Source organism: Symphalangus syndactylus, chromosome 8 (genome assembly GCF_028878055.3).
Source record: "Symphalangus syndactylus isolate Jambi chromosome 8, NHGRI_mSymSyn1-v2.1_pri, whole genome shotgun sequence".
NCBI classification, from domain to species: Eukaryota; Metazoa; Chordata; class Mammalia; order Primates; family Hylobatidae; genus Symphalangus; species Symphalangus syndactylus.
Genome location: NC_072430.2, coordinates 45,321,269 through 45,348,298, shown reverse-complemented (window position 1 = coordinate 45,348,298; position 27,030 = coordinate 45,321,269). Strand labels below are relative to the sequence as shown.

At 38.5% G+C, this 27,030-nt stretch overlaps 1 protein-coding gene across 50 annotated transcripts in view; it reads left to right on the top strand.

Annotated features, from left to right (window-relative positions):
* Positions 1-27,030, top strand: part of SIPA1L1 (signal induced proliferation associated 1 like 1) — a 428,639-nt gene that overhangs the window by 313,996 nt on the left and 87,613 nt on the right. For all 50 annotated transcript variants that reach the window (XM_063644113.1, XM_055288952.2, XM_055288937.2 and 47 more), the window contains one exon: positions 23,819-23,993. In XM_063644113.1, coding sequence (XP_063500183.1) covers positions 23,819-23,993 — 175 coding nt within the window. The remainder of the gene's footprint in view (positions 1-23,818; positions 23,994-27,030) is intronic.

The following is a 27,030-nucleotide window of genomic DNA, read 5'->3' as shown; positions in this document are numbered from 1 at the left end:
GTCCTGAGCACTGGATATAAATTTGCATAATACTGCTCTTCAATTTTAAGATTTCCGAGATCCCATTTACATATCTCGAATTACTTTCTTTTTAATTTCTTTTTTTAAAATCTGTTATCTTTATTTTTTTAATTTCTAACTAGGAATTCAGTGTAGAATATTGGAATATTCTGATGCTTAAAACTATGCTGTAGGCTGGGTGATGTGATTCACACCTGTAATCCCAGCACTTTGGGAAGCTGAGGCAGGAGGATTGCTTGAGCCCAGGAGTTCGAGACCAGCCTGGGCAACATAATGAGATCCCCGTCTTTAAAAAAATAAATAATTTTAAAAACTATACTGTGAAGTATTAGGAATTTTATTATTTAATCAAGTCAGCTTTTAAATAATGTAGAAAATTCAGATACTTTTAAATTTGCCATATCAGAGCCATTTTTCTTCAATAGTCATTTAAAAATACCTATATTTCATCTACTCTGTGCAAGGGGAATGAAAGATGATTATGTCAAGCCCTGGTTTAAGGCGTTCCCACATGTAAAGCACTTAGTACAGTGCTGAGCATGTGATAAAACGCTGAAGAAATAGGAGCTGTTGATAATAAGATAATAACTTGTTAGTAGCCCTTTACATGCATTATCTCATTTAATCTTTATATATATCCTATGAGAGAGCTTCTGTTGTAGTTGATATATTATGCTCACCTTCATAAGTAAGCAGGACTGTTTCAAATCCAGTAAATGCTTTTTAAGTATGATTCTGCAGGTTGTTAAATACTGTAGAGAACAAAATAGGCTAGTAAGACATAGTCCTTATCCATGAAGGAGACAGGGTCATAAATTACTGTAATGGATGTCAGGGTTAATATAATAAATCTAATAAGAGAATTGCAAACAAAGAGCATGGAGGTACAAGCCAGTGGGGACAAGTCATAATGGTTAACTGGATCAGAATGAGGTGGGCCTTGGAGGGGAAGAAGATTTCATCAGGCCAGGGAATAAGCAGTTGGGTGGTCCATACTCAGAACAATAAGAACGAGACTCGGAAGGACAGAAGCACACAGTGCATTCATGAGGCAGCAAGGAATCCCACTTAGCAGGAGTGTGAGGCACATGTAAGGGAGTAATAAAAGTAGATGATTTTTTTTTTGAGACAGAGTCTCACTCTGTCGCCCAGGCTGGAGTGCAGTGGCGCGATCTCGGCTCACTGCAAGCTCCACCTCCCAGGTTCACGCCTTCTCCTGCCTCAGTCTCCCAAGTAGCTGGGACTACAGGTGCCCGCCACCACGCCCAGCTAATTTTTTGTATTTTTAGTAGAGACGGGGGTTCCACCGTGTTAGCCAGGATAATCTTGATCTCCTGACCTTGTGATCCGCCCGCCTCGGCCTCCCACAGTGCTGGGATTACAGGCGTGAGCCACTGCTCCTGGCCAAAAGTAGATAATTTTTATTGACAGTGACTAGGCCAGGCACTGTGTGAAACAGTTTCCATGAATTATTTTAATTAATCCTCAGAATGCTTTGATACTGTTATTGTTCCTGTTTTATAGCTAAGAGCACTGAGACACAAAGACCAGTCACAGTTAGAGTCTGTGCAGGCTGGTCTTGAATCCAGGCACTCAGACTCTAGAGCCTGCATTCTTAACCAGTGCATCAGCCACCCTGTCCTCTTTTCCCTCCCCGTGAATGGAAGAAGAAACTGGAATTATATTGCTGCAGACTTCAGTGCCCGGTATTCAGTGTAATATGTTAAACCCAAATAAAATTGGAATGGGTCTGGTTTATAAATATTTAAAGTACAGTTGCTAGTTTGCAGTAGAGAAAATTGGTAGTTCTGTTTTCATTAGGAAATGTCAGGTTTCATGTACACGATAGTGACTTTGCCTAAATGAATCTTCGCTGTTTTTCTAGATTATTAAAAATGCAGTGAAGTGAAGGTATTTATTGAGTTCTCAAATTTTAAGAAGTTATCCTTCAGGTTATTGAAGTTAGAGTAAGGGAGAAAGTGATCATATTTAATTTAACTCTGCAATAAATATCTCAAGAATGGATGTAAGGAAATGAGCGATGTTTATGTGGTAATGAATAGCACTGACCCTTTGATTAAGGACGTGAATGAAATTCTCTGCTGACTTTGCCTATTCATTGCCTTGCTGCATTATTTTATTCTGAGGATAAATGAGTTTGACTAGGCATTTTCTGTTTGATTCAGGCAGCTAGTTTTGAAAAATGACCCATACGGGAAATATGTTTTCCAAAACTGATTTTCTCTAAATGAAGCTTTGGCAGAACAATTACCATCCCTAGAATTTTCATCGTCACTTAGATTATGATATTAGCTAATGCATGTTTAGAGTTTAGATGGCTACCAAATTGATTCCAGACAACTGGTGGATCCGTGTGTACATTTTCAGGAAGGAGACATCCACCATGGTCATCTAGTCAGGGGAAGAAATCAGTGGCATCTGTAGCTTTGTCTTGTGTGTTCACAAGTGGTGATCACCCTGTGCTGGCCTATCGCTGTTCTTTTGCCTGGCTGAGGCTGGATTGGATGACAGGATAGAGTCCCTTCCAGTGAGAAGATTTTGTGATTAATGGGACTGATAGCATTAGCATTTGGAAGACATGTGGCTATGGTAGGACTGCAGTTTGCAGTGAGAGAACACAGCAAGACTCAGATCACATGTGAGGACTTGGATCACGATTCAGAAAGATGCAGGAACTGGTGGCAAACATTTCAGTCTTCTGGATTTTGAATTGTGGATTATGTTTTAAATTCAGCTTTAAAATAAACAGTTAAACTAATTTCTTTCCTATAGGATTTATCTGAAGTAGGCAATAGTTTCAAATGGTCCCAAAATCAAAGCAGTATGGCTATGTTTACATTCAGGGGTTCCATTTCTACCTGTTCCCATGACCCTTTTCTCCCCTGCCTCGTAGTTAATCACCTTATTAGTTTCTGTATTTCTGTTTCATTATGCAGATACCACCAAATACTCATATGCAGCTTTATTTCACCCCTTTCATATATATACGTATATATACATCTATATATATATACACTTTAAGTTCTACGGTACATGTGCACAACGTGAAGGTTTGTTACATAGGTATACATGTGCCATGTTGGTTTGCTGCACCTATCAAGTTATCATTTACACTAGGCATTTCTCCCAATGCTATCCCTCACCCAGCCCCCCAGCCCCTGGCAGGCCCATGTGTGATGTTCCCCGCCATGTGTCCATGTGTTCTCATTGTTCAGTTCCCATCTGTGAGTGAGAACATGCAGTGTTTGGTTTTCTGTCCTTGTGATAGTTTTCTGAGAATTATGGTTTCCAGCTTCATCCATGTCCCTGAAAAGGACATGAACTCATCCTTTTTTATGGCTGCATAGTATTCTGTGCATTTCACCCCTTTCTCACCCAAAGTATAACAGACTGTAGACAATTGCTTTTTTCATTTAGGAATATATTTTTGAGATTTTTTCGTCAGTACATAGAAAGGTTTCCCAGTATTTTTACTACTGCGTAGTATTTCGTTGTACTGCTGTGCCATAGTTTATTTCATCAGTTTCTCTATTGATGGGCATTTATGTGTAGATTTAAGTCCTTTTCTCTTACAAACAGTACTGCAATGAAGACTTTTTTCTGTAGAATTGAAATTCATCTCAATGTCAAAAAAGTCAGGTACATTTATTATCAACTTAATACCCAATGTGAAACTTTTTATCTTTGTGAGAAATTTTGCACAATAACATTATTAGATAAAATTATTGTGTGTGTGGATTATTTCCTTTACATTATGCCAAAGATAAAAATAGGTTAGAATATGTCTGTGTACTTATATATAAATAATTTTGAAAGCATCTGTCAGATTTTTTCTTTTTACAACTTTACTATTTAGTATCCATATGTCATTTTTTTAAAGCAGTTGGATTTTTGTTAGTAATTCCCAATGAGGATATACATTTTCTAACTGGCATTTTTTGCTCTCAACAAGTAATTTTTCCAGTTTCTTTGTCATTCTTTTTGGAGGACAGTATAGAAATTTATCTTCAGGAAGTAGTTAAGAGAGTTATGTATATGAAGAACAAATCGAAGCAAATAATGTGAATTACAACAATTAGTTTTTGTTTGTTTTAATGACCAAGGTCTTTACTTTCAGTAATGGCAAAGTTGCTTATTGCAGACCAGCCCATCTATTGAGAATAACCAGGAAAATTGAACAAAATATTTGTAAAACTAAGTTTGGACTCTGGATTCTGAAAGATGGAGTAGATGTATTTCTCTGCATTCTTCCTGCTAGGTACAGCCAACAACCTTGGACACATATATAAAACAAACATAAAATGAATCTGAAAGGTGGAGAGAAGCAGCAGGCTGGTTAGGGACCTTGAGATCTCTGGAATGGCATAGCTGTGAGGTCCCTGGGTTTTCTCTTTGCTCATATATCCCAGTCTTGGGCTGAAGAAGTCAGCAAACTGGAAATGCCCATGGGCACAGCCAGAATGTCCCCCAAACATCTGTTCTTTTTAGCAAAAGGACCAAAAAAAACAAACTTAGAAAACTTTGAAACAGGAACCTCTCTACTCCAACTGCACGCTACAAAAACAAGCTAACAACAACAACAAAAAACTCACAGCCTTCCCTCCTCCCTAATCCTTGCTGAGGCATTATTAGAGAAGGCTAAGTGAGGAAATGGAACTTTCATCACTGTGGAGTGGTAATGAAGCGCCCCTCCAGCTCCCCACTGTGTGGCATCAGAAGAGGCCTGGTGGAGAGTCAGGACATTTTTGCACACCCAGCAATAATGGGGTCTTCTTACCAAAGTGTCAGTGAAAGCCACATGGGGAGTAGTAATCATGCATGCCTGATACCAACCAGGGCAGTATCAGGAGAGACTCAGCAGGGAGCTGGAATTGTCGCCACTGCCTAGCAATACAGAGATGTTGCTTTCCCTTAGGTGTCATGGAGGGAACTTGACGTTCAACCCCGCCTAGCAGTGTCCTTTCCTCCATACCAGAATGGTAATAAAGAAGGCCTGCTAAATAGAGGATTTAAATAAGATCCAGAGTCTCGTAAGTTAATATCCAAAATGTCCAAAATTGAATTTAAAATCACTGCTTATACCAACAACTGGGAAAATCTCAACTTGAGGGAAAATTCGATCAACACATGCCAACACTAAGATGACACGGTTGTTAGAATTATCTAACAATGATTTTCTGACAGCCATCATGAAAATGTTTCAATGAGTAATTACAAGCATGATTTTTATTTTATTTTATTTTATTTGGACATGGGGCCTCACTCTGTCGCCAGGCTGCAGTGCAGTGGCTAGATTTTGGCTCACTGCAACCTCCGTCTCCCGGGTTCAAGCGATTCTCTTACCTCAGCCTCCGGAGTAATGTTTGTATTTTTAGTATTTTTGTACTTTTAGTAGAGACGCCCAGCTAATTTTTGTATTTTTAGTAGAGACGGGGTTTCACCATATTGGCTAGGATAGTCTCGATCTCTTGACCTCGTGATCCTCCTGCCTAGGCCTCCTAAAGTGCTGGGATTACAGACGTGAGCCACCGCACCCGGCCACAAGCATGATTTTTTAAAATGAAAAAATAGAAAGTCTTAGCAAAAAATTGAATGTATTAAGGAGCAAATGGAAATGTTAGAACTGAAAAATAGAACAACCAAAATGTAAAACTCAGTAGATAGGTTTTTAGGATGCTAGTGGACCCTGGATATGGGCCATTAGCAGTCTACCAAAAATTATAAATTCTGAAATGTAAGGTACTTCAATGGGCTAGACACCCTAGAAGCCCCTGTCCCCAGAGACAAAATGGAAGGGACAGAGGAAAAAGTCAGTGAACTTGAAGAGAAAACAAATAGAAATCACCAAATCTGGCAACAAAGAGTAGACTGGGGGAAACAAATGAACAGAGCTTCACGGTTTGTGGGGCTATAATAAAATATTTAACAATTGTGTCTTGGAGGAAGAGGAGAAAGATTACAGGCCTTGAAAAAGTATTCAAAGAAATATTTGGTAAGAAATTTCCCAAATTTGGTCAAAGGTAAAAACCCACACATGACAGAAACTGAGCAAATCCCAAACAGTATAAATCCAAAGAAGTCCACAGCAAGACACATCATAGTAAAATTTTTGAACACTAAATACAAAAAAAAAAAATCTTGAAAGAAGCAAAAGATAAATGACATGTTACCTATAAGGGAAGAACGGCTGGGCACGGTGGCTCATGCCTATAATCCCAGCACTTTGGGAGGCAGAGGCAGGTGGATCACCTGAGGTCGGGAGTTTGAGACCAGACTGCCCAACATGGCGAAACCCTCTGTCTACTAAAAATACAAAAAATCAACTGGGCATGGTGGCGGGCACCTGTAATCCCAGCTACTCGGGAGGCTGAGGCAGGAGAATTGCTTGAACCCAGGAGACGGAGGTTGCAGTGAGCCAAGATTTCGCCACTGCACTCCAGCCTGGGTGACAAGAACAAAACTCCATCTCAAAAAAAAAAAAAAAAAAAACCCACCTATAAGGGAAGAACAATTTGAATCACAGTTTTTTCATCAGAAATCATGGAGGCCAGAAGGAAGTGGCATGATAATTTTTCAGGAGATGGAAGAAAAGAACTGTCAACCCAGAATTCTGTGTTCAGGGAGAATATCCTTCCGGAATGAAATTGAGATATTCTCAGATAAAGGAAAATCAAGAGAACTTGTTACCAGGAAACCTACCCTTAAAAAGTAGCTAAGTTGGCTGGGTGCAGTGGCTCACGTCTGTAATCCAAGCACTTTGGGAGGCTGAGGAGGGTGGATCACGAGGTCAGGAGATCGAGACCATCCTGGCTAACATGGTGAAACCCTGTCTCTACTAAAAATACAAAAAATTAGCCAGGCGTGGTGGCAGGCACCTGTAGTCCCAGCTACTCAGGAGGCTGAGGCAGGAGAATGGCGGGTACTTGGGAGGTGGAGCTTGCAGTGAGCAGAGATTGCACCACTGCACTCCAGCCTGGGCAACAGAACGAGACTCCGTCTCAAAAAAAAAAAAAAAAAAAAAAAAAAGTAGCTAAGTTATCTAAACAGAAAGGAAGTGATAAAAGAAGGGATCTTGGGAGGGCACGGTGGCTCACGCCTATAATCCCAGCACTTTGAGAGGCCGAGGCAGGTGGGTCACCTGACGTCAGGAGATCGAGACCAGCCTGGCTAACATGGTGAAACCCTGTCTCTACTAAAAATACAAAAAATTAGCCAGATGTGGCAGTGGGTGCCTATAATCCCAGGTACTCGGGAGTCTGAGGCAAGATAATCACTTGAACCCAGGAGGTGGACATTGCAGTAAGCTGAGATCACGCCATTGCACTCCAGCCTGGGCAACAAAAGTGAAACTCCATCTCAAAACAAACAAACAAACAGAAAAAAAGGGATCTTGGAACTTCAGAGAGAAGGAAAGAGTAAAAATATGGGTAAATACTTAATGAGTTTCCTAAATTATTTTGCCATATGAAGCAAATGCTGTAACAATGTCAAATGTGCTTTTCAAACATATGTACAAGAATTTTTAAATATAAGTTTTATAAATGGGGGAGAGTAAAGAGACTAAAGAGAGGTAGTTTCTACACTTCGCTTCAATTGGTAAAATGTTGGTGCATGTAGATATCAACTACATAGGTAAAGATAGATATAGTAATACATGGAGTAATCACTGACAACACTTAAGTTCTAAGAGATACATTCAAAAGCCCTATAGATAAATCAGAAAGGAATTCTAAAGAGCACTCAAGTAATTCTCAGAAAGACGAGATAAAATAAATGAAAGATAAGATAAAATGACAGACTTCAACTCTAATGCAGAAATTAGTTCATTAAAAGCAAAAGATCTAAATATACCAATTAAAGGACAGAGATTGGCAGAGTGGATTTTAAAAAGCATTATCCAATTATATAAACTGTAGTGTTACTTTAAATATAAGTAGTCAAAAGGAAAGAATGGAAAAAGACCATGCAAACGTGAATCAAAGGAAAGCTATAGTGGCTTAATAATGTCAGATAAAGTAAACTTCAGAGCAAAGAAAATTAACAGAGACAGAGAGGATCATTACATAATGATGAAGAGGTCAATCCACCAAGAAGACAGCAATCCTAAATATATGTGCATCAAACAGAGCTGTAAATGTGAAGGGAAAAAACTGATGAAACTAAAAGGAGAAATAGGTAAATACACAATTACAGTTGGTGATTTTAACATATCTCCTTCAACAATGGAAAGGAAAACTAGACAGAAAATCAGCAAAGACATAGAACTTCACAACATCAACCAATAGGATCTAACTGACATAAAGCACTTTACTCACAACAGCAGAATACATGTTCTTTTCAGTTGCACATGGAATGTATGCCAAGATAGACATCCTGTCCCATGAAATAAACATCCTCAAATTTAAAAGAAGTGAAATAACAAAAAGTATGTTTTCTAATCAAAGTGGAATCAAAATAGAAATAACAGGAACATAATGGAAAAATCTGTAAGCACTTGAAAACTAAAAAACAGATTTCTAAGTAACCAGTGGGTCAAAGAATACACTTCAAGGGAAATGAAAAAATGTAACACACACACACACACACACACACACACACACACAAGCTAGATCTTTGAAAAGATGATAACATTGAAAATCCTCTAACAGGAAGTGAAATTGTCCCTGTTTGCAGATGACATGATTGTATATCTAGAAAACCCCATTGTCTCAGCCCAAAATCTCCTTAAGCTGATTAGCAACTTCAGCAAAGTCTCAGGATACAAAATTAATGTACAAAAATCACAAGCATTCTTGTACACCAATAACAGACAAACAGAGAGCCAAATCATGAGTGAACTCCCATTCACAATTGCTTCAAAGAGAATAAAACACCTAGGAATCCAACTTACAAGGGATGTGAAGGACCTCTTCAAGGAGAACTACAAACCACTGCTCAATGAAATCAAAGAGGATACAAACAAATGGAAGAACATTCCATGCTCATGGGTTGGAAGAATCAATATCGTGAAAATGGCCATACTGCCCAAGGTAATTTATAGATTCAATGCCATCCCCATCAAGCTACCAATGACTTTCTTCACAGAATTGGAAAAAACTACTTTAAAGTTCATATGGAACCAAAAAAGAGCCTGCATTGCCAAGTCAATCCTAAGCCAAAAGAACAAAGCTGGAGGCATCACGCTACCTGACTTTAAACTATACTACAAGGCTACAGTAACCAAAACAGCATGGTACTGGTACCACAACAGAGACATAGATCAATGGAACAGAACAGAGCCCTCAGAAATGATGCTGCATAGCTACAACTATCTGATCTTTGACAAACCTGACAAAAACAAGAAATGGGGAAAGGATTCCCTATTTAATAAATGGTGCTGGGAAAACTGTCTAGCCATATGTAGAAAGCTGAAACTGGATCCCTTCCTTACACCTTATACAAAAATTAATTCAAGATGGATTAAAGACTTATATGTTAGACCTAAAACCATTAAAATCCTACAAGAAAACCTAGGCAATACCATTCAGGACATAGGCGTGGGCAAGGACTTCATGTCTAAAACACCAAAAGCAATGGCAACAAAAGCCAAAATCGACAAATGGGATCTCATTAAACTAAAGAGCTTCTGCACAGCAGAAGAAACTATCATCAGAGTGAATAGGCAACCTACACAATGGGAGAAAATTTTTGCAACCTACTCATCTGACAAAGGGCTAATATCCAGAATCTACAATGAACTCAAACAAATTTACAAGAAAAAAACAACCAACCCCATCAAAAAGTGGGCAGAGGATATGAACAGACACTTCTCAAAAGAAGACATTTATGCAGCCAAAAAACACATGAAGAAATGCTCATCATCACTGGCCATCAGAGAAATGCAAATCAAAACCACAGTGAGATACCATCTCACATCAGTTAGAATGGCCATCATTAAAAAATCAGGAAACAACAGGTGCTGGAGAGGATGTGGAGAAACAGGAACACTTTTACACTGTTGGTGGGACTGTAAACTAGTTCGACCATTGTGGAAGTCAGTGTGGTGATTCCTCAGGGATCTCGAACTAGAAATACCATTTGACCCAGCCATCCCATTACTGGGTATATACCCAAAGGACTATAAATCATGCTGCTATAAAGACACATGCACACGTATGTTTATTGCGGCACTATTCACAATAGCAAAGAGTTGGAACCAACCCAAATGTCCAACAACGATAGACTGGATTAAGAAAATGTGGCACATATACACCATGGAATGCTATGCAGCCATAAAAAATGATGAGTTCGTGTCCTTTGTAGGGACATGGATGAAACTGGAAAACATCATTCTCAGTAAACTATCGCAAGGACAAAAAACCAAACACCGCATGTTCTCACTCATAGGTGGGAATTGAACAATGAGAACTCATGGACACAGGAAGGAGAACATCACACTCCGGGGACTGTTGTGGGGTGGGGGGAGGGGGGTGGGACAGCATTAGGAGATACACCTAATGCTAAATGACGAGTTAATGGGTGCAGGAAATCAACATGGCACATGGATACATATGTAACAAACCTGCACATTGTGCACATGTACCCTAAAACCCTAAAGTATAATAAAAAAAAAAAAAAGAAAATCCTCTAACAATACTGACGAAGAAAAACAGACAATACAAATCTTGTCAACACGGTAGTCCCTCAGTGTTCATGGTTTAGCTTTCTGCAGTCAACTGTGGTCTAAAAATAGGAGAATACAATACAATAAGATATTTTGAGAGAGAGAGTACATTGTAATTCACTTAACTTACATTTTATTGTCATAATCGTTCTATTTTATAACTAGTTGTTAATTTCTTACTATGTCTGATTTATAAATTAAACTTTATCAAGTTGGGCTCAGTGACTCACACCTATAATCTCAGCAACTCAGGAGGCTGAGGTGGGAGGACATTTGAGGCCAGAAGGTCAAGATTAGCCTGGGCAACATAGTGAGACACTGTCTCTACAAAAAATTTAAAAAAACATTATCCAGGCTTGGTGGCTTTTGTCTGTGGTTCCACCTACTCAAGAGGCTGAAACAAGAGGATCTATTAAGTCCAGAAGTTGGAAGCTTCAGTGAGCCATGGTCAAGCCACTGTACTCCAGCCTGGTTGACAGAGTGAGACTCTTAAAAAAAAAAAAAAAAAAAAAAATAAGAACTTTATCATAGATTTTTAGGTAGAGGGAAAAAAATGGTATATAGTTATATAGGGTTCGGTACTATCCATGGTTTCAGGCATCCACTGAAGGTCTTGGAACATATCCCTCATGAATACGGGGGTACTACTCTATCAGGAATGAAATGAGATATTACCACCAACCCACCCAATAGCAACAATGTATTAAAGAAATACTGTATACAGCTGAATACATATAATTTTGACAAGATGAAATGAGAGAACTCCTCAGAAAACAGTCACAACTCAGCTAACTGAAATAGAATATTTGAATAGCCCTATGATTATTGAAAAAAATTGAATTCATAATTTTAAAACTCCAAAAATGAAATCTACTGGGCCAGATGGTTTTCCTGGGAAGTCTACCTAACATTTAAAGAATTATCACCAGTTCTGCACAATTGCTTCCAGAAAATACAAGATAAGGAACATTTTAAATTTAACTTTATGATACCAAAGCCAGACAAAGGTAGGAAAAAAGAAAACTACTGACCACATCCCTCATTAATGTACATGTAAAATTCCTTGAAAAAAATATTAGCAAATATAATAAAGTAGAAAAAAATTTTGTAGACCATAACGTAGTTGGATTTATTCTAGAGATGCAAGGCTGATTCAGTATTGAAAAATCAATTAATGTAGCCCATCGTACTAACAGACTAAAGAAGAAAAATCACGTGATAATATCAATTGGTGCATGAAAAGCATTTGATAAAATTTGAACTGATTTATGATAAAAATTAGGAATACAGAGGAACTTTCTCACCTTGATGAAGAACATCTACAAAACTTCTATAGCTTACGTTATTCTTTATGGTAAGAGACTGGAGAAAGAGAAGGATATGTGCTGTTAACACGGCTATTCAACATAGTACAAGAAGTTCTAGTCAGTGCAGTAAGGCAAGAAAAAGAAAAGGCATGTAGATGCAGCAGTGGAAAAATAAAACTCCCTATTTCAGATGACATGCTGGTCTGTTTGCAAAACCCTAAGGAATCTATAGATAAACAACCTGGAACTGCAAAATGTGTTTAGCAAGCTTGTATGATTCAACATCAACTTACAAAAATCAGTTAGATTTCTTTCAGTGAACATGTGGACACTGAAATTAAAATACACCATTTGCAATCCCTAAACAAACAAACAAAACTTGTTGCCAAACATGATAGCCTGTGCCTATAATCCCAGATAATCAGGAAGCAGAAAGATCACTTGAACCTACGAGTTCAAGACAAGCCCAGGCAACACAGTGAGATGTCATCTAAAAACATAAACAAAAGCTTGGGCATGCATCTAACAAAACATGAATAGGACTTGTATTTTGAAAACTACAAAACCCTGATGAACGAATCAAAACCCTAATGTTGGGCATGATGGCTCACTTCTGTAATCCTAGCGTTTTGAGAGGCCAAGGAAGGAGGATTGCTTGAATCCAATAGTTCAAGGCCAGCCTGGGCAACATAGTGAGATCCTGTTTCTACAAAAAAATTTTAAAAATTTAACCAGGCGTGGTGGTGTGCATTTGTAGCTCAAGCTACTCAGGAGGAGGCTGAGGCAGGAGGATCGCTTGAGCCCAGGATTTCAAGGCTGCCATGAGCTATGATTATCCTACTACACTCTAGCCTGGGTGACAGATTAAGTCCTGTCTCTAAGAAACCAAAGACCTAAGAGAGGCATACTATATTCACAAATTGAGAGAGTTAACATATATTAATCATGTCAGTGTTCTCCAAATTGATACAAAATTTAACTTCTTAATTTTTATCAAAATTCCGGCAAGGTTTTTTTGTAGTTATAGACAAGATTATTCTAAAGTTTACATGAAAAAACAAAGGAACCAGAATACCTAAAACAATCTGAGAAAGAGGAATTAATGTGGGAGAAATTATTCTATCTGATTTCAAGACATGTTATATAGCTCCAGTAGTCAAGACTGTGTGGCATTGCTGGAAGGATAGACACGTGGATCGGTGGAACAGAATAGAGAAACCAGAAATAGCACCACACAAATATATCTAGCTCATTTTTGGCATAGGTGTAAAAGTAATTCAGTGGAGGAAGGATAGGCTTTTCCAACAGTATTGGGACAACTGGACATCCATAAACAAAATAATGAACCTTGACTTTTTGGGTTTTTTTGTTTTTTTGTTTTTTTGAGACTGAGTCTTGCTCTGTTGCCCAGGCTGGAGTGCAGTGGCATGATCTTGGCTCACTGCAACCTCCGCCTCCCAGATTCAAGCAATTCTCGTGCCTCAGTCTCCCGAGTAGCTGGAATTACAGGTGCATATCACCACACCTGGCTAATTTTTGTATTTTTAGTAGAGACGTGGTTTCACCATGTTGGCCAAGCTGGTCTCAAACTCCTGATCTCAAGTGATCTGTCCGCCTCAGCCTCCCAAAGTTCTGGGATTACAGGTGTGAGCCACCAGGCCCCCAGCCTAAACCTTGACTTTTAAGCATCAAAAATTAATTCAAATGGATCATAGATTGAAATCTACAAGTATTAAATTTTTTTGAAAAAAACATAGGAGAAAATCTTTGGGACCTTCAGCTTGGTTAAGAATTCTTAGATGTGACACCAAGAGGTTGATCTAGAAAGAAAAAAAAATTTGAGAAATTGTAGTCTATCAAGATTAACAATATCTTACAGTGCTTTTTACCTTAGACATTTGCCGATAGGTTAAGAATCTTGGGGCTTTTCCATCTAGCATAAAGCAGCAGATAAAAAGTTAGGAGACAGATCACAGCTTTCAGTGATCCGATCAAGTCAGAGCTTTTACAGAGCTTTGGAGGTTACAAATTGAATTCAAGGCTTACTAGAGAACTCAAATCTGTAAAACAATTATATTGAAATTCATTTTTTTCTTTGTCTTTGAGACGGAGTCTCACACTATTGCCCAGGCTGGAGTGCAGTGGTGCAATCTTGGCTCACTGCAGCCTCCGCCTCCTGAGTTTAAGTGATTCTCGTGCCTCAGCCTCTCAAAGAGCTGGGATTACAAGTGTGTGCCCCTACGCCCGGCTAACTTTTGTATTTTTAGTAGAAACGGGGTTTCACTGTGTTGGCCATGCTGGTCTCGAACTCCTGACCTCAAGTGATCCACCTGCCTTGGCCTTCCAAAGTGCTGGGATTACAGGCATGAGCCACCACACCCAGCCTATATTGAAACTCTAACACTAAAAAACCCCTAAAGTTAGACTCATTTAAAAGTAGGTATGTTTAAGAACATATTAGACACAGTAGAAGAGAGAGAATTGATGAAGACAGATTACCAGAAAAATTTTAACTAAAGAATGGAGACAAGAAAACATAGAAAAATACAGAAAAATGTCTGAAAGGCATGTGGGTAACAGCAAAAAATATATATGATTGAATTTCCAGAAGAAGAGGAAATATTTATGCATTATTTGGGAATAAAAGCAATATTTGAGGAAATGCTGGTAGAGATTTCCAGAACTGATGAAAGACAAGCATTAAGATAAAAACAAGGAGTTCTGTCCACCCTAAACAAGATAATTAAAAAAAAAAATGAAATGTAGGCTCATAGTAAAAATTGCTGAAAATAAAAGAAAAAGAGAAAAATATTTAAAAATAGCCAGATGGAAAAATACCTTTAAAGAACAACAAGACTGTTAAACATTTGCTGGGCTATAAAGCCTAAAGAAAAAGTAGAGGCCAGGCGCGGTGGCTTATGCCTGTAATCCCAGCACTTGGGGAGGCCGAGGCAGGCAGATCATGAGGTCAGGAGATCGAGACCATCCTGGCTAATACAGTGAAACCCCGTCTCTACCAAAAACACAAAAAAATTAGCCAGGTGTGGTGGCGGGTCCCTGTAATACCAGCTACTCTGGAGGCTGAGGCAGGAGAATGGCATGAACCCGGGAGGCGGAGCTTGCAGTGAGCCGAGATGGAGCCACTGCACTCCAGCCTGGGCAATAGAGCGAGACTCCGTCTCAAAAACAAACAAACAAAAAAAGTAGAAGGCAGAAGACATTTCTAAAGTGCTGAAAGAGTAACCCTCACAATGAATTTTACACCAAAAAATTTCTTTAAAATGTAGGCAAAACTAATTTATAGTAAAAAAACACAAAATTAGGACAGTGGTTGCCTGAAGCTGTTAGATGATGCAGTGATGGACTGCAAAGAGGAACCAGGAGCTATTGGGGTAATGGCAATGTTCTGTATTTTGATTGTGTTGGGGGTTTGTCAGAAGTTATTAAATTATATTTAATATAATTTGCATTTACTCTTCAGAAATCATACATCAATAAAGTTGATTTAAAAACTGAAGGCAAATTTCTGCTTCTTGCTAAGATTAAGAGGGACTGCATTTAACCTTCCACCTGAAACAACTTAAAAACTAGACAAAACAATGAAACAATGGTTTTTATAATGTTGGACATCAGGCATTGAAGGACATTGATTGCCTGGGAGATGGGAAACAAATGAGGTGAACCCTAAGATTGCACCAGCTTTCTGCCCGAAAAGAGTTTCCAGGCTACAGTACAGGCAGGGGGTACCCAGTTGAAGGCCAGAAGCCTCCCTGATTGAGATTGAGATGTGAGTCCAGGGAGGCTAGAATTCGCAGAGCACAGAGTATCAGGGAGGAGAGAGCCGTAAACAGTCTACCTCTGGTGCGAATAGTTTCAACTCCTACAAACCAGACTAGAAAACTTCATAATTGACTTGGCATTGAGTAGAGCTTCAGAGTACTTTTGCCTCAATAGTGGGGCAGAATTATCCTTAGACTAAACACTGCTGTTATACAACCAAGAGTTTAAAAGCAAGAACTAAAAGGTTCAAACTCTTGCCAAGTAATTTAACTATGAATCCAGAACAAAGTCAGGAATACTTTATAGGAATACAACAATATCCAGCACCCAACAAGGTAATATTCATAATGTCTGACAAACAGTCAATCATTTAATTAAAAACTACAAGCAGAAGCATATGACCTATAGTTGGGGAGGGGATAAAATAATTAAACAATTAAAACCACAAAAATGGCTCTGATATCTTTTAATGTTTAGGAAGCGGGAGGAAAGATTGAACATTAAGTAGAAGTCTGGAAAAAGAAAAGTTTTATATTTATAGATATGAAAGCTACAATATCTGAGTTGAGAAGTACACTGGATAGAATTAACAGCAGATTAGACATTGTCAAAGAAAGGATTAGTGAACTTGATGACATAGCAATAGAAATAATTGCAAAAAAAAAAAAGAAAAGAAAACCCAACATCAATGTGCTGTGAGACAACTTCACCTGACCTAATATTCATATAATTGGAGACCCCAGAGGAGTTAGTAACTACCTGAAAAAGTAGTTGAGGAGATAGTTCCAGATTTTCCACATATGATGCAAGCAGACCCAAGAAACTCAATGAGCCCTAAGAATAAGAAGCATGCAGAAAATGACACTAACACATATCATAATCAAATTGTTTCAAACCCATGATAAAGAGAAAATCCTAACAGCAGCCAAAGGGAAAAATCTTGATTTTCAGAAGAAAGGTTGTCAAACAACATAGGAAAAGTTAGATGACTTTTTTAGTCATTAGAGAAATCCAAAAGAAAGCATAGCAATACAGTTCTCAGATGTTTACATCTCAGAGTCCCTTCACCCTTTTAAAAGTTAAAGATCACAAAGAGCTTTTGTTCATAAGACGTTTTTTTGTATGTTTACCACATTACAATCAAAACAAATTTTAAAATGTTTTTTTAAATAAAATGATTACGTTACATGTTAATATAAGTAACATGTTTGTGAAAAAAGTTTTTAAAATGAAAAACTAGTGTGAAGAAAGTATCATTTTTGCAGATCTCTTTAATGTCTGGCTTAATAGAAGGCACTTGGACTCACATATGTGCATCTGCTGTCAGTCTGTTGCAATATGTTGTTTTGGTTGGAGTAGATGAAGAAAATCTGTCCTCACAGACTTTATGTACTTGGAAAAAGAAGGACTTTCATATGGCCTTTTCAGATAGTTGTGGATATTTCCCTTTGATATAACACCAAAACTCAACAAATGGTAGTTTTTGTGTGTGTGTGTGTTTTTCTTTTGAAATGGAGTCTCGCTCTGTCGCCCAGGCTGGAGTGCAGTGGCGCGATCTTGGCTCACTGCAACCTCTGCCTCCCGGGTTCAAGCGATTCTCATGCCTCAGCCTCCTGAGTAGCTGGGATTATAGGCACCCACCACCACGCCCAGTTAATTTTGTATTTTTATTAGAGACGGGGTTTCACCATGTTAGTCAGGCTGATCTCAAACTCCTGACCTTGTGATTTGCACACCTCGGCCTCCCAAAGTGCTGGGATTACAGGCGTGAGCCACCATGCCCGGCCAACAAATGGTAGTTTCTTAAAGGTTAATAGCTATGTGGAATCTGAAATCATGAGTTAATCTGAAATCATTCTGTTAAATTAAAAATTCATTGACTTTCATGCACTTTGAATGAATCTTTCTTTTCCTTTTCCTTTTTCTTTTTCTTTTCCTTTTTTTTTTTTTTTTTTTTCTTTTTTTTGAGACAGGGTTGCACTCTATTGCCCAGGCTGGAGTGCAGTGGCACAATCATGTAATCATGGCTCACTATAGTCTTGCCCTCTTGGGCTTAAGTCATCCTCCCACCTTAGCTTCCAAATCCTGGGACTATAAGCACATGCCACCATACCCACCTAATTTTTTAATTTTACAGAGACAGGGTCTCACTGTGTTGGTCTGGCTGGTCTTGAACTCCAGGCCTCAAGTGATCCTCCCACCTTGGCCTCCCAAAGTGCTAGGATTACAGGCATGAACCACCATGCCTGGCCTTGAATGAATCTTTTACTCATGCATGATTTTGTAATTTCATACAGCAGTCATTTGGAAAAATTGGTTCTCTTATGGAGATTTTGTGTTTGCTTAGTTTACAATAATGAAAATATTCCATTGATCTTATTAGAAAAAGAGTTAAGTGTTGGGAAGCCCTTAGGCTCATGGTGATAGGTATAAGTTTCCAAAAATTTAAATTTTGCTTTAGAGCTTAAATTCTATTATGTCAGGAAATATTGTCGGTTGTTTTTCCTGAAGTAACATTCTCAAGACAATATCTCCCAAATATACAAGCCTGAATAATAACTATAGTTTGTCTCGTTTGTTCTTTCGTATGAAAATAGTGATTTTAGTTAGGTTTTTATTGCTGCTATAACAAATTACTCCTACTCAGTGCCTTAAAACAACATAGATTTGTTATTTTACAGTTCTGTAAGTTAGAAATTAAATATTGGTGTCACTGGGCTAAAATCAAACTGTGTCCTTTCCGGGGGCTCTAAGAGTGAATCTGTGTTTGGCCTTTTCAACTTCTAGTGGCTGCCCGGGCGCCTTGGCTCATGGCCCTTCCTCCATCTCCAAAGCCAGCAGTGTTGCATCCCTTTGACCTCGCCTCCATTTTCTTTTCTCTTTTGTCTCTGTTGTCTTTTTCTGATGGTCATTTTGTCTTCTTCTTCCACTTTTAAGGACCTTTCAGTCATTGGGCCCATCTGGATAATCCAGGCTACTCTCCCCATCTGTTAATTGGCAATCTTAAGTCCATCTGTAATCTGAGCTCCCCTTTACCATTAACATTACATATTCACAGGATCTAGGGATTAGGAAGTAGGTGGGTTTGAGGAGAAATTACTCTGCCTGCCAGTCTTCTATGAAAAAGACCAAGTTCATCTTGCAACTCAGTTGAACAAGTGCTTTTCCTTGAGAAAGTTATCATAAATCACTTCAGTAGGCAACAGATGCTTTATATATACGCTCCATTTCATCACATGGAATATTAAAAAGCATATACTCAAGTGTCTAGATTTAATACAACTTAATATTTTACTGCTTCATCAAGGACATTCTTAACTGGGTTTTTATTTGGGGAAGGGGTGAGTGTATAGCGGAGAAAAAGAGTGCAAGGAGTGCTGGTATAGTCTGGAGCCACTACCTGATTCATGCAAAAGTGCCAGCAGTTTGACTCACCATGAGTGCATATGTCCGTGGAAAATACCAGATTGACTCTTAATAGTGTTTTGAAGATAGTTTTGGCGTCATGATCCATCACTCCGCACGAAGAAGGTTCTCAGAGATGCTCAAGAGTTGACAGTCCACACTTCAAGAACTGTTGCACAATGAAATACCTCATAGTGACTATTTTAAATTTCTAAATTTAGTTAGGTAATAGTAGAGGTTTCATAAGAATGTAAGAATTGAGTTGTTCTCATGGTTTGTGCTACCCCAGTGTCCGCTTTCTGGCCATGATACCAGGGAAGATGAGGTAAAATGCAAAACTTCTGAAGAAGACTCTGAGAACTTGGTTATTCACATCTCTTTCTTCTGGTACAGGGCTGTGACTTTATCGTCCATCTTTCCAGGAAGTTATGGCTGTTTAAGTCAGATTGCACTGCCTGTTTCTTTCTTTTTTTTTTTTGAGATGGGGTCTCGCTCTGTCTCCCAGTCTGGAGTGCAGTGGCGTGATCTCGGCTCACTGCAAGCTCAGCCTCCTGGGTTCACACCATTCTCCTGCCTCAGCCTCCCGAGTAGCTGGGACTACAGGCACCCGCCACCACGCCCGGCTAATTTTTTGTATTTTTAGTAGAGACGGGGTTTCACCGTGTTAGCCAGGATGGTCTCGATCTCCTGACCTCATGATCCACCCGCCTCAGCCTCCTAAAGTGCTGGGATTACAGGCGTGAGCCTGCAGTGTCTGTTTCTTAACTCTGTGTTAAAGTGCCTATTTTATGAGAGGAAGAGCAAATTTATGTACTGTTGTTTCCCAGCTGTGGAAGCTCACATCACTTTTAGTAAGTGTTGAAAGACCCCTTTACTTTGTTGAGATTCAAGACCTTCATCTCAAATACAGCCTTTGTCCCATTGGACTGACCACCATCACTTTTGTATGTTCAAACATTTATTGAGTGCCCAACACTTCCCTCAGTGCTTCATATGAACAGCTGATCTACAGGCATGAATTATGGCACCATTGCTAAATGACCCAGAGGTTATCCAAAGCAAAATGCTAAACTGTGGATAAACCTACCCTGTTCCCAGGAGGGCTTCTAGTGTCATCATAACTCTATTTTGATCATTACCTTAAAGTATTGTATATGTAGATCCACAAGCCCACATAAGCATGTTTGTGTGTTTTCTCAGACAATAAATACTGTTTTATATAACTTCAAAACAATCCAAAATCCCCACATCATGGCTTTACAACCCCATGTACATTAGCTCCTTCTCTTAGAATGTTCCTGATTACATTTACTTAACTTCTGCTTGTCAACATCTCGTTCTATCCGGGAGCATGGCTGCTAGGGATTCTAGGAGCCTGAGTTCAGAGAATGCTATCTACCTTTGATCTAACTGGAGTAGAAATCAAGATACAGTCATATTATCACCTTTGAGGAGACAGCAAGTGATATTTGGCACAGTTTCAAACCAGAGGAAATTTGGCATTGTAAGGAATTTCCTAATCCTCTTAAAGGATCATTCCTTTCACAACTGGCAAAACCAGTTTGTTCTGTCAGCAGGTGGAGCTCAATAGGGTATAGAATTCAGTCAAAAGAGATACATTGTCCTGTCCTTGAATTCTGCTTGTCCACTACTTTGGGGGAAGTTTTCTTATCTTCTTTCTGCAGGAAACTTTTTTTTTTTTAATAAATCTAAATAAATGAATCCTTTTGAGTGTTGCACAATGAAATCTTAGGTCTCTATCTAAGAAGTTTTAAATAGGCACCCACAAATTCAGTGTCACTGTAATGCTTTCCATTAGTCAGGGTGACTTTTGTTTTACACTGTTGCAAGCGAAGGCTGTTGTGGAAGGCATAGCCAGACAGCATGTAACTTAAAGCCCCTTCCTGTCTACAGATTGCTTGATCTTTTTGTTCTCCCTGGAGGGAGAGAGTCAGGTAATGTTCAGCCCTGGAATCTGGCTGTATTAAGGACTTCTTTTGTAATAGACATCGAGACTATCTCTCCCTTTTTATTTGTTGAAACCTAATAGGGTACTTAGCTCAATTCTAAAGCCAAGATGAAACCTTTACCTGTGGGAGCATTCCCCTCTAAGCATTAGCCACATTCAACCATTAGAAGCAGGCCAACTAAGAAAGGGGTTAAATGTCATTAGTGTGCAGCAAGTTTTACCCTGATTTTTTTTTTCTTATGTGTGCTATACAAAAATGAACTAAGTCCCAAATGTGTGCCTGTTCATAATCAAGGTAGCAGTAGGTCAGATTGTATGCTATTTTAAAAATATTCCAGGCCAGGCACAGTGGCTCATGCCTGTAATCCCAGCACTTTGGGAGGCCGAGGCAAGTGGATCACCCGAGGTCAGGAGTTCAAGACCAGCCTGAGCAACATGGTGAACCCCCATCTCTACTAAAAATACAAAAATTAGCCAGGCCTGGTGGCGCATGCCTGTAATCGCAGCTACTTGGTAGGCTGAAGAGGGAGAATCGCTTGAACTCGAGAGGCGGAGGTTGCAGTGAGCCAAGATTGCGCCATTGCATTCCCGCCTGGTCAACAAGAGCGAAGTGAAACTCCATCTCTCAAAAAAATACATATATATCCAGGAACTCTCCTGTCTATGCACAATGCAAAGGCTGTTGAGCTTTCTTGTCAGCTAAACAGGGTGCAGGGGAGGGAGACAAAGCAAGCAAAGGTGTTTTTCTGTTTGTTTGTTAGTTTTTTCCCCTATGACATTTTCCATTATCACGATTTGAGCCATTTGATTTAGAAAGCTGACAATGGTAGTTCAGGTTCCCTTAATATAAAGTGGCAGGACTGGCTGTGTTTCAGAATTGAAGAATTTTCAGATTTTAGAGGGATAATAAAATGTATGACCCATATAGTAATATTCCCAGTGAGATCTGGGGCAGTACCTCACAATCAATTATGCAGGGGAAATATGGATATTCACACAAAGATGAATAAATTAAAAGTACTAATGTCAGCCCCATATCAAGTTTTGCTGCCAAATGTGTTTGCCTAAATTTGGTTTCTACCTTTCAACTTCAGAATTGCAAATAAGAAGTTGTAGACATATGTTGCAGCAGTTGTCAAAAGACAAACCTGGTTGAGTCCTGGTGATAGTTAATGGAGCTGAGTCACAGAACTGACTGTGATCTTATGTCTCTCCCTACTGTACTAGTTCCTCTCTCTTGCATTCTCTGATCTCTTTGCTCATCTGTCAAACAGGGGTAATATTTGCCTTGTGGGCTATTGTGAGAGTAAGAATTTAATGTATGTTAAACCCTGCACATGGTGCTTGGCATATGGTAGATATTCAATAAATGTTAGCTCTTAAAATTTCACCTTTTCCCTTCCCCCTTTTATTAGATAAAACCTTACTGATGTGGTGGTTGTAATGACACTCTGGAAATAGGATTAAGTGATAAGAATTGTCCCGATGTCACTGGAGAATTCAAAGTCCAATTTTTTTTTTTTTTTTTTTGAGACAGTTTTGCTCTGTTGCCCAGGTTGGAGTATGTGGTACAGTCACGACTCACTGCAGCATCAATCTCCCGGCCTCAAATGATCCTCCCACCTCAGCCTCCCGAGTAGCTGGGACTACACGTGTGCACCACCACACCTGGCTAGTTTTTGTATATTTTGTAGAGACAGGGTTTTGCCATGTTGCCCAGGCTTGTCTTGAACTCCTAGGTTCAAGTGATCTGCCCCCCTCAGCCTCCCAAAGTGCTGGAATTACAGGCATTAGCCACTGTGCCCAGCCCAAAGTATACATTTTTATGTTGAAAACTCATTGCTTGTTAAATGATCAGTAACACCTTAAAATTTGTTTGCAAAATGACTGGACTTTTCAATGATTAATAAATGTTTTGATTAATTTTATATGTAAATCTCTTAATCCTTCATTTTAACTGCGTTTGAGGAAGAAATACTTGCCATGAGCTGATTTGCCATTATGAGGCCTCTTTTAAAGTTTCTCTGCAGACACTCATCCTTTGGAGAACTATCTGAAAGAGAAGTTGCTCTAAGTACAGTATTGATGATAGTAGTGCTGTAACAAAGATATAAGCAAGGTTTATAATTTAATATATTGGGAAAAGGGTATTGGGAGATAAGTCTTTTCTAATTTTACAAAAAATACTGCAAAAATATTAGTGGACCTTTTAGTGCAAAACAGTTTATTTTAAAATATGTTTTATAAAGTAGACCTCTGCTTTTAAATTTGTAAAGACCTCCCTTTTAAAAGAGGGGGACACCATAAAAAAAGAATTGCCTTTAGTTACCAGGATTTTTTAATAACCTCATTTTGTACTTTGTAATTGATTAACAGAAATTTCCTATAGTACCAACAGATCTGTTTAATGATGCATGATCTTTACATACAGGAAATTTTCATGTATTTTTCTGGCCTTTTCTCAATTCATGAAGTTTATAGATACTTGTACGACTTTATTTTTGGATCAAAAACGGAAAACACAGAAGGATTTCAAGAGAAGAAAGATGTTAGCTATTTTCTGGGCATGTGCCCTATAGGACCTTTTAGCATTTGAGTGGGACAAAGTGGATCTGCCTATATTTATATGCATTGTATTACCTGCCTTCACAGCTGAACTACCAGCAGAAAGTAGGCATCATGTACTGCAAAGCTGGACAGAGCACTGAAGAAGAGATGTACAACAATGAGTCAGCTGGCCCAGCCTTTGAAGAATTCCTTCAACTATTGGGAGAGCGAGTTCGGCTCAAAGGATTTGAGAAGTATCGAGCACAGCTTGATACCAAAAGTAAGAAATACTTACACCCTCCTACTAGGCTTATTTTCCTCCTGTTGTGCTGTTGTGCATCTGCTAAATTATCCGTAAAACAACATTGCCATTTATTGCAGAAAACTGCTGGTGATGGGGGAGAGAAAGCCAGAGAGGGAGGATGTAGCACCAGAACAGTTGAAGATCATAACCAAAGTAGCTAGAATTAGACTCTAAAAAAAATAGAGTTGTCAGAGGTCTGTGGATGGAGTGGGGCAGTGACACAGATCATGCAGAATTGCTCCTGGATAAGCATTGTGTAAATTTCATTACATTTAGCCAAATGTTAGGGTGGTTAAAAACTCCAGAAACTTAGAACCATCTGAGTGTAAGCCTGGAATTTTTGACTTCCATTAATTCATTTCATATTCTTCATGTTTATCTATGTAGTCAGCCTTTGTTTTTGTTTTTTTGTATTCTTTTTATATCTAGGGTTTTTGTTTCTATTATTATTATTCACAGTCTACTTAATCTCTGAGAAAATAGGCTTTTTAGCTTTGGTATTAGTTTAGCTCATAAAATGTGTTGATTAAAAGCATGATAATGAAACAATCTGTTTAACTATGGTGCATGAACCTAAAAGGTTGTCCATGCCCAGTCCCCAAGTTGTCAGTAAAATAGTTAACATTCTCAAATGCCTATTTTGGTTAGCTGGGACTAATCAAAGAGTGTGTTGACTTTTGCTATGTGTCTGTGTGAAAGCAGTTTTAAGTTTTACCTTTAAATTCATCCATAGACACCTGTGACCTGTTTTTCTTTGAGAGGGTCTTTGGATTAGCACATCTGTATTGCAGTCTATAGTAATCTCTCTGATTTTCTGTACAGGAAATTAAATAAGGAGTTGAGTCATGAAAACAGAAAAGCATTCATAAACTCCACTGCAGGGAAGAATTTCCTGTTGCCATGGTTTTGCTGTTGCCAACTTGGAAACGACATGCAAGAGAGACTATTAAAACCCATAAATAGCCTAGCTGCTTAAATATTATTTTAACATTCTATACTCTGCTTGCAACTGCATAAAGATGTTAAATTGCAGTATGTCCTTAAACTCTTTTTATCCAGGTATTCTGATATTCACCCTGTACAGTTCATTCATGTTGCCCCCATTTGTTGTGCTGTATAAATTATCACTACCACAAACAGTTATTGAAAGGATCTGGGAAGAGAATGTGTAATAAGCTCAGTGATACTATAAATGAATTGTCAGATTGGGAGTTGATAAGATTGTGTGTTATCTATGATGAAGGGTGATGTGAGAAATGTATAGCTAGGATATCGTTAAGCAACATGACATGTAGTAAGGCAGTGGAATACACAAAATAAGCACTTTGTGCACAGTTTGCCCGATTATCCCAACAACTGCAAAGGCTAGAGGGGGATGAGCCTGGATTACCAAACAGCCTCTTAATGTAGTTTTGGAATTATATAATACATTCAACAGGGAAAGATTCTTTTTCACTGAGCTACTCTCCTTTAAGTAGTTCAACTTTATGAGGCATGTCTGACCTTTCAGGGCATATTTCCTGAGAAGGATTCAAAGAAAAGTGTCCTTTTCTGTCCTTTTAAAATGTCACATTTCCTAAAATGAACGAAAAGTAGGAAAGTATTCCTACTCTGAAGCCCCAAAGAAGACAGTATGCAAAATCATCTGTTTTACTCCAAGCTTATTAATAGGGGCAAAAACTAGAGTCTATTCACTATGCCATTTAAACCTGCATTAAATAATCACAGACCACCAAAATAGGCAACAGCCAGCCTCTGTACACCTCAGCTGCCTCCCACTGGGCTTGACACTACTAGAGATAAGACTTCGTTCTATGTGTTGTGATATAATCTCATCATACTTAATCTAACTTTATTTTGTGTCAAGAAACTTTGAATATAATTCTTTTTCTAAAAAAGTGCTTTTCAGAACAAATGTTCAGGGATCATTCCCACTGTAGATGTCACTTGAATCTATGGGTTTGTAGTTTTTATCAAATTAAAATACTATTTGCTGTTATTTCTTTATTTTTTCTGTCTTAACCTCCCGTCTCTCTGAGACTCCAGTTACACGTATGTTATGTCACTCACTGGTGTACCACAGGTTAATGAGGCCCTGGTTCTTTTTTTTTTTCCCCAACCTTTTTTTTCCTTCTGTGCTTCAGTTTGGATAATTTCTATTAATATATCTTAAAGCTCCTTGTGTTTTTCTTTTCTTCCATGGTGTCTTAATTGATTGTTAATCCCATCCAGTGAAATTTCCATTTAAGATATTGTATTTCAGGGCCAAAAGTTGCATTTGATAATCTTTTTAAATGTCTTCTATTCTCACTTTATTAGGTTCACGCTGTCCTTCAGATCCCTAAACACATTTATAATAGTTGTTTCAAAATGTTCATCTGCTAATTTCATCATTTCTCTCATTTTCAGTTTCTTTTTTTAATGGGGTTCCTCTGTATATATTTTACTTCCTCACATGTCTGGTTGTTATTGATAAGATATTGGATATTGTAAACGTTTCATTGTTCAGTGTCTTAATTTTGTTATCTTCTTTAAGTATTGAGTTTTGTTTTGGCAGGCAGTGAAGTTGCAGAACAGCTTGATTTTTATGAGTCTTATTTTTAAGCTTTGTTAAAGCATACCTAGAGTAGCTTTTACTCTGGCTAACTTAGCCCTACTACTAAGGCATGACTTTTCTTGCACCTCAGGACTTGAATATTCAATGAAGTGTCTACTGTGGCTGTTCAGAACTCTAATGTCTCCCAACCCAGTGTGAACTGTGGAATTGTTTGGCTTATAATTCGTTGGTAGTTGTTCTTTCCCTAATATTTTGTCTTTGCTTGGCTTTTGGAATTTATGCATATGCATATGCAGCTTACTATCCAACTCAAGACTCAAAGGGACCCCTATTCAGATTTCTGAACCTTTCATCTGATATTTCTTTCTCTTTGGTATTCTGCCTAGCAAATATCAGCCACCTCAGACTTCCTGAACTCGAGTCTGTCTTGGCTTCCCCCTTCAGTACCCTGCTCTG